General features: G+C 44.7%; 1 protein-coding gene across 6 annotated transcripts in view; it reads left to right on the forward strand.

Annotated features, from left to right (window-relative positions):
* Window positions 1–12,505, forward strand: part of NELL1 (neural EGFL like 1) — a 618,076-nt gene that overhangs the window by 380,524 nt on the left and 225,047 nt on the right. For 4 of the 6 annotated variants that reach the window (XM_081154971.1, XM_081154973.1, XM_081154974.1 and 1 more), the window contains exon 14: window positions 1,967–2,089. The exons of the other annotated variants lie outside the window; for them this stretch is intronic. In XM_081154971.1, the coding sequence (XP_081011097.1) occupies window positions 1,967–2,089 (123 nt within the window). The remainder of the gene's footprint in view (window positions 1–1,966; window positions 2,090–12,505) is intronic. 6 annotated transcript variants of the gene reach the window in all.

A 12,505-nucleotide genomic window follows, 5' to 3' on the forward strand; every position in this document is an offset into this window, starting at 1 on the left:
TTGTTTTTGTTTTTAAAATATGTTTTTATTGATTTCAGAGAAAGGAGGGGAGAGAGAAATAGAAATATCAATGATGAGAGAGAGTCGTTGATCGGCTGCCTCCTGCACGCCCCTCACTGGGGATGGAGCCCGCAATCCGGGCATGTGCCCTGACTGGGAATTGACTGTGACCTCCTGGATCCTAGGTCGATGCTCAACCGCTGAGCCACACCAGTCGGGCTACCTACTCAATTTTGTATTCCCAGTGCAGACACTAATAATTATTTATTAAGTGAAATTAAATAAGGAGGTGGGAAAGCTCTGGGAGTCAAAGTCTATATCCTTAGACTTTTTTTTTTTGTCCCTAAAATCATCTGGCGTTACACCTGCTCATATCAGGTGTGTGATAGGTGTGTAAATTCAATCAGACACCCGCGGGGTCATGCTGTTTCTGGAGTTTGCTGGAGATGACCGTAGCGCAGATGAGAAGTGTGCCCTCATAAGTGTTCTCCTTCCTTCCCGGTGCTTGCTAACCTCTGCACATTTCTCACTGGCATCCGGGTTGGTCTTGAGGCCTGAAGAAGAATTTCTGTTGGAAAAATCCAAGGTGTTAAATCCAGAGCCATATGTGTGTGCTTCTAGTTTAATTGCATGATTAAAACAGCTCCACTTTGTAGAATTTAACCTTTCTCATTCCTGGGTCTCTTAGGAAATTTAGAATAAAAATTAATGAAGACAGATGATATCTCAGTTGTTTGCTGCATTGATCTAACAGGACACAATAGTTAACAAATTGTATTGAACTTTTAGTTTTGTTCAATTAGTGATATTTCTTTGGGGTTTCTAGTTTGGACTTCAATTCTTGTGTTATAACCTTTTATGATTTAATAACCCTACCTGATTTTTCTTCCTAAGATTTCTGAAAAGTTATACTAGCAGATGTTAAAGGGATTAGAGGACACACACTTTCCCATATTGTTGATTTATTCAGAGAGTAGTCATTTAGGTGACTTTAAGTTTCCTGATTATAAGCGGAAAGTATAGTTATCTGTGAAATCTTCATTTCTTACTTGGAATCTTTCAGTCCATTTGTAGTATTAGATCTCCCCCCCACATCTTGCGGTTTAAAGAGGTCACCACTAAAATTTGCATATATAGAGGGTGGGCCAAAAGTAGGTTATGATTATGGGAAATGCAGAGTTTATTTTTGTATTATTATTTATTAACTACTGTATTATTTTCTATACAAACACGTGTAAACTTACTTCTGCCCCACCCTGAATATAACCACAGTACTACACCTTTAACCCAGAGGTTAAATTCTGAACCCTATGTAAGCGGGTTCTATGGAAAATTAGAGCTAAACTGCCGAAAGCCCTTAGAGTCTTGTGAGTCAATCGCTGTTCTGCTCAGAGCCCCGCTCCATGCTGGCCAACATTCCCTGTGCCAGTGCCAGTCCTTGGAAAATACCTGCTGGCCAGCGCTCCTTTGCCAGGCCGTAGTAACTGCCTTCCTTTTCAGTGTCACCCTCTTTGTTCGAAAGAAGCCACAGAATCCCTCGTATAGGTTCGCCCCCTTTTCTTTCTCTAACCTTAGAGGAAGGGTTTCCCAGCTCGGCACCGACGCTTTGCGTCGAGGGGTTCTTTGTTGAGGTGGGCTGTCCTGTGTGCTGTAAGACGCTTAGCAGCATCCCCTGCCTCTGTTCACTAGGTTTCAGGGACATCCTCTATCCCAAATCACGGTAATAAAAAATAAAAGTCGCTTGACTTCTCTGACACTCACTTATTTTACCTGCAAAGTGGGGAGAGTAACACCCCTTTTTTTTTGAGTCGTTGAGGTTTCAACTGCAACAGGCAGAGAAACTGCAGGCCCCGCTGTACGGTAGTCACTGTCACTCCTGTTTGGGGAGTTCCAGCTAATTTTTTGCAGCATCAGTGATTCCAACTTAAGCAAAGGTGCCTCTCTTTCTTTTTCACCTTGCGGACAGAGCACGACGAATGTGGCAGCGGGCAGCACAACTGCGATGAGAACGCCATCTGCACCAACACCGTCCAGGGCCACAGCTGCACCTGCAAACCGGGCTACGTGGGGAACGGGACCGTCTGCAGAGGTAGGCCTGCTGCCCGGGGGCGCGGGGCGCTGCCACCCGGCCGGGGCCCTCGGCACTCCTGGGGGGCCGCTCTCCCCACTGCCGTGGCTGAGCCCGGTCAGGGCTCCTGCTCCTGGTTTCCCAGCTGCAGGGCCACTGGGCTTCAGAGGAAAAGAGACGTGCCCTGAGTGCACCTTTCCGATCGAATGAAAAAGGTGTACTTGTGGGTCAGGCTACAGGACAGTACATATAGCACCCTCACATGTTGAATTTATTCTTTTAAAATGTCTGTACACATACTTATGTAAATGCATACACGCTGGAAACACGCAAACTGTTCCCCATCTTCCCCATGGGGGTGTGTGTGTGTGTGTGTGCGTGTGTGTGCGTGTGCCGGTGAAATAGCATCCTCTTATCGCTATGAATTCAATAGTGTTCGCATCTCTTACAGTGGGAATTTATACATGTAATATTTGTGGGTGGTTTTTTAAGTTCCATGAGGCAGCTAAAGAAACCGGTGCTCAGCTTTTAAAAGAAGATTGAAGGTATCTCCAAAGCAAAATCAACCCCCACACGCACATTAATGGAGTTCCCCAGATTACGGAGCCCACTGCAGGTACCTGCATGCTCACGCTGTAAATCCGAGGAGCAGCGCAGGGATTTGATTTTAATGCATTTGTCTCAGAATTATGTCGCCTTGTCAAATAGTATCAGTTGCACTAGCTCCCCGAGCTTGTGTTTGCTCAGCCCTCGCACGCCTCTGTGCTAAGTGGTCGCTTCCCCTTTGTGGAATCTGAAAGCCCAACTGTGGGGAACATAGGAGTTCAGCTAATGTTCCTGGTGTCCACAGGCTCTGAAAATGCGTCTTTCCGGAAAGTTATGAATTAGGGGAAATGCTTTTCTTAAAGTGGTCCTCAGGGCCACGTGTGTTGTCCTCAGCAGGGAGGGAGAACCCTGTCTTATGAATGTCGCTTGGGGAGACGGGCAGTGTCGTTGAAGAACTGGACGAACAGGTTGGAGAGTTGAGGCTTAGACCTCATTTTATCCCTGGCCAGTTGTAACTTCTGCCTTTTTACGTGGCAAAGTTGGGTTCATGCCACCTTCTGTGTTTATCCAACGATGTTATTTCAAAGCCTTATTAAAGAAGCATGTTCCAAAGAGTCTTCATCGAGTGCCAGGAAAACTGAGGGCAGTATTGCTAGCGGTGCGGTGATCACGGGGAGGGGCATTCACGAGGTGCCCGCAGCCAGACCTCATTTTACTGCACTGCCCTTTATTGCGCTCCACAGTGTTGCATTTTTAAGAAACTGAAGGAAAGACCCTCTACCTGCAAAATGATACTTTATTGCGATCTTCCCTTTATTGTGATTCTCGCTTTATTATGGGGGTCTGGACCCTAACCTGCAGTGCCTGTCTCCCTGTATCCAAATTTGTGTCTCGGTTGCAGGGCATGCATTTTATAGGTGACTTCCCCACCTGAAACTGAGACATTTACAGAGGGAGGTAGACAGGAATCTCCGGGCTTGAACTAATTCCCCTTTTCTTTTTTTAACGCGTAAGAGCTTTTCTGGACATGGTATTGTTCATGGAATCGGCTCTCTGTTCACACTTCTATTAACGGGCGAAACACAAGCCTGCAGTTTCTCAAACAATACTAATTGGTGTGAATCCTCTCAGGCCGGCTCTCCTTGTGGCTGATGCCCACGTGAGGAGTTTTTTGTGTTCTCATGTGGGTGGAAAAGACCAGTTCAGCTTCCACGGCGGTCACACGTGTGTATGTGCCAGACACCTTGCTGGGTGTGTGCACCGTGTTATCTCATTTCGTTACCACCATTAATTCCCATATGGGGGGCCCCGGGCATTGACCCCCATATGTCGGCCCTGGTGGTGTGCTCCTGAAGCTGGCCGCATCTCCGAGCTGTTAGTGAGCTTTCCAGGTGTGTCACAGAGCCTGAAGGCTAAAGGGGCCTGAGACGGAGGAGCAGACGCTGCGGGAGCTGGAGCGGTGACAGCACTGTCCCTCTGCCTCCTTTCTGCTTCTCTGGGGATTGGCTTCGTAGTTCCCTCTCATTACAGGCTGACGCTGTGTTTATTCATCCACGTGGTTGAAGATCAGACTCTCTGCTTTGTGGGTTCAGAAACTCAGCCTTATCAGGGTACCTGAGGCGAACAATATCTTAGGGCCCAGTATGTCCATTGATTCTGATAGCTGGCGAGGTTTGGGGAGTGCCACAAATGATACCCTGGTTTTCCCCACCTGCATTCAGAACCAATGAGAGACGTATAAAGAAATCAAGCAAGTGGAGACCAAAATGTCAGTATCAATACTGATAAAGATTATGGCCGAGAACGTGGCTTATGTACCTGACAATAGTATCCATAATATTGATCCCCTACATTGGGCTCCTGCAGCCAGTCACAGGTGGTCCAAGGCAGCCCGTGGAGCATCTGCACATGGGCCCCCTCGACTCCCCTTAGGGCGGGAGGAACAGCCCAGAGTGGGTGTCTCCTGTGGGCCTGCTGGTCCCCAGGGCGTGAGTAAGGGGGCTGCCCATGTCCAGGTCCTCCCTCCAGCTCACAGACAGGGAAGAAGGAGAGGGCAGGCCGGGAGGCCAAGGGGAAGTTGCTCTTAGGGTAGTCAGATGAAGGGGAAAGAAACCCCCTGCCCCGACTCTGCCAACAACTTTTGTTAAGAAGTAGCAAAATCTTGGCGTCTGGAGTTTCATCTTCTTTCTTAAATGAAAGATATGCAGAGACCCCCTTTTTGTTTAGTAAATTCAGAATTAAGCGGGAAATCCGAGCCCAGGGTTAGCTGAGGGTGTTACTGGCGCATCACCTCAGTAGCCCTTTGCCTGCTCCCACCGTCTCCACCGCAGGAAGCGTCACTCCAGAGACTGTCGCCCAGCTAGTGTGATGCCCTGGCTCAGCATCCTTCGGCGTTTGCGGAGACTGTGGGTGGTGTCGCATGCCTAGTGTCCCCTCCGTGTCCTTCTGTTTTCTAGAGAAGTAGATTCATTAAACTTCCCTTGCCCAGCGTTTTATTTTCAAACCGCGTGAGGAGGCCCGTTAGTGACTTTACAGTTTATGTCAGCGTAGTTTCATTTTTCCTTCCCTTTCAAGTCCTGGAAGCCCTCCCTGGTCTCAGGCTGAGTGCACAACCCTTCTCTGCATAAAGACATCCTCCAAACACCACCCCAGTCCCTATAACCCTGTATTGCCATTGACTGTTCCCTTGTCTGTTTCCTGCAGGCCATGGCTAAGAATCTCTGTTTAACCAATATTTAGCAAAAAAAAAAGCTAAAGATGTTATGGTGCTCAGTTTTATAGTTTTCTGATGAGTGAGCACATCAAGATTCCTTTCTAATAAAATATGCACTGTGTATCTAGAAGGTTTTACATAAAAGCAAAAAAAAGCCTGCCTGGGATCCAGAGGTGCTTAGCCCACTCAAGCCTTACTCCCACCCAGCCTGAGTAAAACACAGCTTCCAAAGGGAGATATGCAAACTGACTTTCAGGTGGAGTCTGCATTGCTAATGGGTGACTGGCTTTCAAAGAAAATCATTACAATGAAATTCAGTTCACTGTGGAAGTTCCCGGAATGTAGGTGAGTGTTTATTCTAAGGCCCTTCAGCTTATTCCAAGGCTCTGAAGTCACTCATTATGAGCAGGTTGGCATTGAGGTCCCTGTGCAGACACCCTGCTTCCCAGAAGTCTCTGTTTGATGGGAAGCTGGATAAATTGTTCAAGAAAGACACAAAGTCAGGAACAGAAGGCGAGAGAAGGTTTGTATAATATAAACAGAGAGATTAATGCGACAGCTCATGTTAACGATGGAAATGAAACCCTAAATTAAATAAGTGACATAGGTGTCTCCCATGCACAAAGATGCTTCCGGAGACTCACAGGCAACGTGGAAGGGGGAGAGGCAGAGGGAGAATGGAGAGGTAAGTTGTTTTAATAAGACATCACTGATGATAATAACATTGATAAACTGCTGGGCTGTGAATCAGAGATTATATTTGAGGATCTTAAAGCAAATAGCAGGGGAATAGGAAAGCCTTTGGCAAAAGTACTTACAGTGCTCTATATGTAGTTTCCAAACGTGGTTACTGCGATGAGGAAGCATTCAGGAAGATTCCATCTAAAATTCTGCCTTTAGGTGTAGAGACAAAATGTTAGAGAGAAGGGCGGGAGGCAAGATTGACCGACGTTCTAGGATGGCTTGACCCATGTTGACACATTTTGAGCCAGGCCCTTTGTAAAAACACATTGATATTGATAAATAGATAAGAGTTGTGAGTATATTTCTAAGAGTGCTCCTCTGGTTATAGAGCAGTTTCATAACATTTCTCACACTCGATTCATTTATAAAGTTAGGAAGCAGGTAGATTAGAGTTAGCTCGGGATTAGACTCTGTCAATAGGAAAAATCTTTCCAACAAATGTGGACTACACTTCTAGCAATCAGAGCCACTTAAAAGTCCCCACTTGAGGAAGGTGAAGTGAAAAGGTGTCCCCTTGGTAGTGTTGAAGATTTTTTTCAGGATCACATTGAAATAATTGAACCAGGTCAGGTGGCTAGGTGACTTTCAAAAATGTCCTATGACTATTAGATGGTTTAACCATACAAAAATGAACATAAAGACAGGACTCATGTGGATGTGGCTGACAAAATACTTTTTGGCTCAGTTCAGTTACCAGAAAATGTCGTTAACACAGTGATAAAATTTTCAACACACAATGTTAAGAAATAGTTTGTCAGGAATATGCAGAACCATCAATCCAGGCTTAAAGAGGTATAGACCCGAGGAGTGGGCTACAGAAGGACGGCCCGGTTTTCTGCTAGAAAAGCTGATTCCTACTGAATAAAATCTAAACTCTTTAGCATTCAAGACCCTGTAGCCACGTGGCCGCATCTGAATATCCGGAGCTTCCTCTCTTACAGTATCATCTGTGCCCATTACCTCACCAGTCACACGTGCCGGTTCACTAACCGTTCTCCCAGGAGGCCAGCCCGGAGCCTCTCAAGCCCGCTTCCCTTTCTTGGTACCATTTAATGCACTGGCTCGACTTCTTCCATGCTCCTCTTCTAATGGAAATCCTGTCCATCCTTCCTAGTCTCGCTCCAACCCCATTTTTCCTTAATCTTCTCAGAATAATTCTTCTCCTCTCCATTCTGATTATAGTGTTTAATGTATTACTCCTTGTTAAGCTTTGCTGTTTACCTGCTAGCCTTTTCCACGGACATAAGACCATGTGCTTCCTGGGTGCTCAGTAAGTATATATTGGTGCAAAAAGAGAATTGGCTAGTTCATCTGACACAAATCAGCTCTGCTCTTGTGGCTTGATGAATTAATTACTCCTGAATCTGCACCACCATTCATAAAACCACAGAAAAATTAAAATTGCAAAGTAAATGCTTCTATCATGTCAGTTTTCATGTTTTAGAAAATCATCAATGGGCTTGCTATTTAAGTTCAAAGACATGATCTATTGTTCATAGAACATTTATTTATTCTAGCTTATGTTTCATAGGAATATGGGTACTGAATGTGCCCCATGGATACTGAATATCCTATGGATATCAAACATCATTGTATCAAAAATTATCAAATCCTTTAGCCTAAGTTGAGAAGCAAAACAGCCCAAGTGTGGCTTCTTTTTTGCATCTATTTTTCTGCATCTATTTCGAAATTTATTTATTTTTTGGTCCCTTTTCACTTTCATTCACTTATTTACTCAGCAGTTGTAATATAGGCGTGGTTTAGGGCTAGAAGGCTCTTAACATGCCTGCAGTCGAGTCAGCAAGGGAAACACAAGTTACTAGAGACATAACCCTGCCCCTCATGTTCTAAGAGACCTCCGTAGACACCCGCCCATCCCGGTGTGACGTGCTGCTGAGTGGGACGCTGTCCTGGCTCCTCTGCGACCATGGGGAACATTTATGAGTCTCAGACCAGGATTCCGTGATGTGACTCAGAGCAGCAGGGAATCCGTTTCTCTGCTGGTCCTTCCACTTTCAACGAGACACAGATGAACTTAGGGTCCCTTTGTTTCATAGAGATGGACTGTTCCTCTGCCACTGCCTGCGGAGGCTGGATCGATGGCATTTTCCTCTCCAGTCCCATAGGTTTGAATCAGTAGAAAATAGCTGTGGGTCAGTATGGGAATGATCGTGTTGCCTTGACCTTGGGGAAGAGCTGTGACTTGAGTACAGAAACAAAGAAACTTAAAACCATCCTTCCACTCTGATTTTCCCCGGAGGCTGGAGAAGACAGCACAGTAAAGACCCTCGCACCCCCACTCCTCCAGCTCCAGAAATGCTTACCTGGCCTGGATGCACTATTATTAGTAATGGCGAAGGAAGTTTGGTAGTAATATTACCATGAGTATTTGTGTATCGATTCCAGGGTTCAACAGTATTTAAATAACTTCAAACCTTTTTGCAAAGCCGCTGTCATACAAATTCCCATCAATAGTCCTCTTACTAAATATAATCATGGCTATATTTGTTATAGTCTTAAAAGTGGGGCGCACTTGATAATGCTGATTTAATTTTCAGAGAAGGAAGATTCTCTAGGCCCAGGGAAGATTATTATGCTTAACGTTTAACGATGCTTTCTTTGAAAAATGTGACTGAAACGAGAAAATGAAACTGATTGTCTAGTCTGAGTTATCAAGAGACATTATGTTCATGAGTTTGTCAAAGAAGCGAAGGCAGACACAGGAGCTGTCCCGCAGCCTTGAAACCAGCAACAGTGACAAGACCGGGGCAAGGGAAGGGGACTAGTGTGGCACAAGACACAACGTATCAGTTGTCTAGTGTGGCACAAGACACAACGTATCAGTTGTCTAGTGTGGCACAAGACACAACGTATCAGTTGTCTAGTGTGGCACAAGACACAACGTATCAGTTGTCTAGTGTGGCACAAGACACAACGTATCAGTTGTGTTATTTTGATTTAACAAGGCTGACCTTGATATAGTCTCCTTCTGGCCATTCATATTCTTTTCCTTGAAGTGAATTTCTACTGGGGGGCGGGGGGGGAGGAAGCCTCCTGGGTGCACTTAAAGCACTTTCCATCACTTACAGAGCCGTGCTTACCTTTTCAAGTTTGCAGCCCAGTGGACAGTAACGACATCCCTAGGGGCTCGAGGGAAACATGTTAAACCAGCCTGTGTCTCAAAGGGTGTGGCGTTCTGACACTTAGACAAGTGCTGATTCTTCTGAGTGCATTTCGAGGTTGCACATAGATGTTTGCTGTCCATAATTGTCACATCTGAAATGACTCATGAGATTAGCAGAGCCAAATAAATATATATCAGTCAATTTTATTTTTAAAACAGGCTACTGAACATTGACTTTCTGTTGAGCAATCAATATAAGACTGTATTTCTTTCCTAAGTAACAATTCTCAATGGACCAGGAGCCTTTCTTTAGGCAACACTACTGAAAGATGTTATAGTGAATCTCTAGGCTATCTGCTGGATTATGATCTGTTTCAGGAGCAATAATTCCCAAAATATTCAAAATATTTAACAACTAGTACTATTCTAGAATGGTGCCAGCTGTACTTGACATGCCCATAGCAGCTCAATATCTACAAAGTGTATTTATCTTAGTAGAACAACAACAACAAACAAACCTATAGCACCTGGTAGGGTGCCATATTTTAAGGCAAGTTTGGCTTCAGTGGATCTGGTCCCTCTTATGACTATGGCGCTGTGAGAGCAGAGCAGCCAGGAGCCTGGGCAAGCCCTGTTGCTGCACCTGCCCGGCCCAGATACTTCTTAATGCTTAGGGGCTTCTCTTGACTCCAGTCTTTATTAAGGAAACAAAGCATACGTTGAAAAACATTTACAAATAATTTGCAAACGTCCAGGTAATTTGGGGGTAGAGCTGAGTAAGATATTGGTGGCATGCTTAACTAGTCGTGAGCAGTAGAGTGCGTTGTGGTTACACTTGCCTTTCACCTTTCTGCGTCATCCTACCCCCTACATGGTGATGGTGTCTTCATCTCAGCCTCCTGCACGCTCCTCTGTTTTATAGAATAAAGTCAGATATGCTCATGGCAGAGGGCATCCGCCCTGTTGGCCATTGCTCAAAGCTTAGTCCATAAAACACAGCTGCCTTTCAACACGACCACACTGAATTCCGTGCTTGTTTCCACTGCTCTGGCCCAATCTGATTTCTGTCTAGTTGCTTATTTGCCAGGGCATCTGGGTTACACTTTGTCTCGTGATAGTGAACCAGTCATGTAACCTGTTCTTGTTAACTCATTTGTTAATAGACATAATGACATTTTCAAATTTCTTCTCACCCTTAGCTCCTAAATGGGAAAACTGTAGGGTCCAAGGGCTAACACTTAGGAAGCTGCTTGTCTGAGGCAAGAAAACATGATGGCTGCTGTTAACAGGCAAACTCCAAGCATTCAGTACGTCCAACAATCAGTTCCTATCTGTGACTCATACTGTTTTCACTGAGTCGGGGATGAGTGGGGTTGTGCTCCCCACAGTAACTTACCTTTAGTCTTGAGACTGTGACTACTTCTTGGTTTTCAGAATCCTCACCACTCTACAGTTTGTAGATGGGGAAGGAAAGGTAGGTCATGCCTGGGAGGCTTTTACAGGCCAGACCTGAAAGTGGTGCATGTCACTGTGGCTCCCATGGCCTCGGGCAGACCTCAGTCCGTAGCCACACCTGACAATAGAGCAGAGTGTCTGTGTGCTTGGGAAGGAGGGGAAGACGCCGCTATGTGTGGGCTCTATCCCTCTCTGCAATAATGCCATTGTGAACAAAATGCTAAGTGAATGGAAGTGGCTGCATTGCTATTTGTGAAAAATAAAACTCTGTTGGCAATTCTGAAGTGGATTCTAGCCGATACACTCTGAAGATCACCTGTGGGCCTCCAAGTGAGATAGACTGGGAGTATTTGGGGCTTAAAATTTTCTCCAGTTGAGTGAACTCATTCCTTTAAACCATATCATCACCACATTTATCTGGCTTCAGTCAAATCACAGACAGTTCACTTCTTACCTAAACTTCTGATCCTGCCAGTTTTTAGAAGCCTTGAGAAAGGGCTTCCTGGGTCACTTGAAAGTAGTGCAAACAACTCAGAGTCATTAAATCTCCCTAGAGTAGAACTGCCAGTGACACGGTAAAGTAACTCTCCACTGCCCCCTGGGGCCTCTCCTAATTCTATTAAACAACGGAGTCCTGCTGGTTAATATGACAGTTCTCTTCCTGTGGTTAGTGATGGTCCTTCCTTCACTGGTGATTTCCCAGTTTTAAACTTAAAAAAGAGAAATCGTATATTGGGTACTTTGCACTGTGTTCCTGTATCATCACCTGACTCATTTGGAGATACCATTTTTTAATGTGGCCTATTTTGAAGGATATTGGGCACGGATAAGCAAACATTCAAGTATTTATTTAAATCTAGTTGAACTATACTTTTAATTTTATTTAGGGATAATGAACTAATTTAAGATACCTTTTTGTAGGTAGAATATTATCATTTCATAACGTGGACATTTTGCTTATATAAATAGCTTTTATAGTTGAGGGAAGGATTCTAGATATTCCTCTAAAACGTATCCTGTGTTTGGAGATGTGACTAGATGAGATTGGAGAATGGCTTGGAGTCAGCCTCCTAGACTGTTTAAAACTAGGAAATGATCTTTGGCATCCAGAGGGAAAACACTTTTGTCTTGCAGCATTTTGCAAGGTAAGGATATTGGGTCTTGGTAAACTCACTCACAGTATCTCTTTGAAGACTGTATCAAGTAGAGGAAAAGCAAGGTGTCGTAAATTTCTTGCAAGAGGACTTGCTTTATGTTTAACAAAACAAAATACACACCGTGCTTTGCAAAGCACACATGTTATTTTAACTTTTCTAGAAGCTGCCTTAACAAAGGTGAGAAGAAATATGCTTGACGCATCTCAGTTCAGACCTTTCAAGTGCTCAGCAGCCACCTGTGGCTAGTGGCTGGTACCCCAGGAGCTAGAAAACTTTCGGGGTAGGTTGCAATTAATAAGACATTAATAAAGCACTGTCTCTCATCCGCACCCCTCAACACCCAGAGGAGATCCCTGGAGAGGGATGGCACCCTTAAAGTAGGCAGTGGTGCTTCCCATGATTTTCTTTGCTGAGCAACCCAGGCCTGGCTTTCCATTGAATGCAGAACTGCAGTGTTTCTTAAGCAGACGGCTGGAATCCATATGCCAGGGGCTGAGAATTTCTAATTCCTTCTACAGTGTAACATTTCCTGTCTCGGTATGGGATTTCACCAGGAAGCCAGATATTGAATAGAAATGAGGAGCATTCATCAAAACTCAAATTATACTCAGATAAAAGAGAGTAGAAAGGAAAACAAGTCTATAGCATTTACTTTGGTTGCATTTCAAGATCAATTTCATATTAAAAACAACTCATAA

This window comes from Miniopterus schreibersii (assembly GCF_964146895.1).
Source record: "Miniopterus schreibersii genome assembly, chromosome: 12".
Classification (NCBI taxonomy): domain Eukaryota; kingdom Metazoa; phylum Chordata; class Mammalia; order Chiroptera; family Miniopteridae; genus Miniopterus; species Miniopterus schreibersii.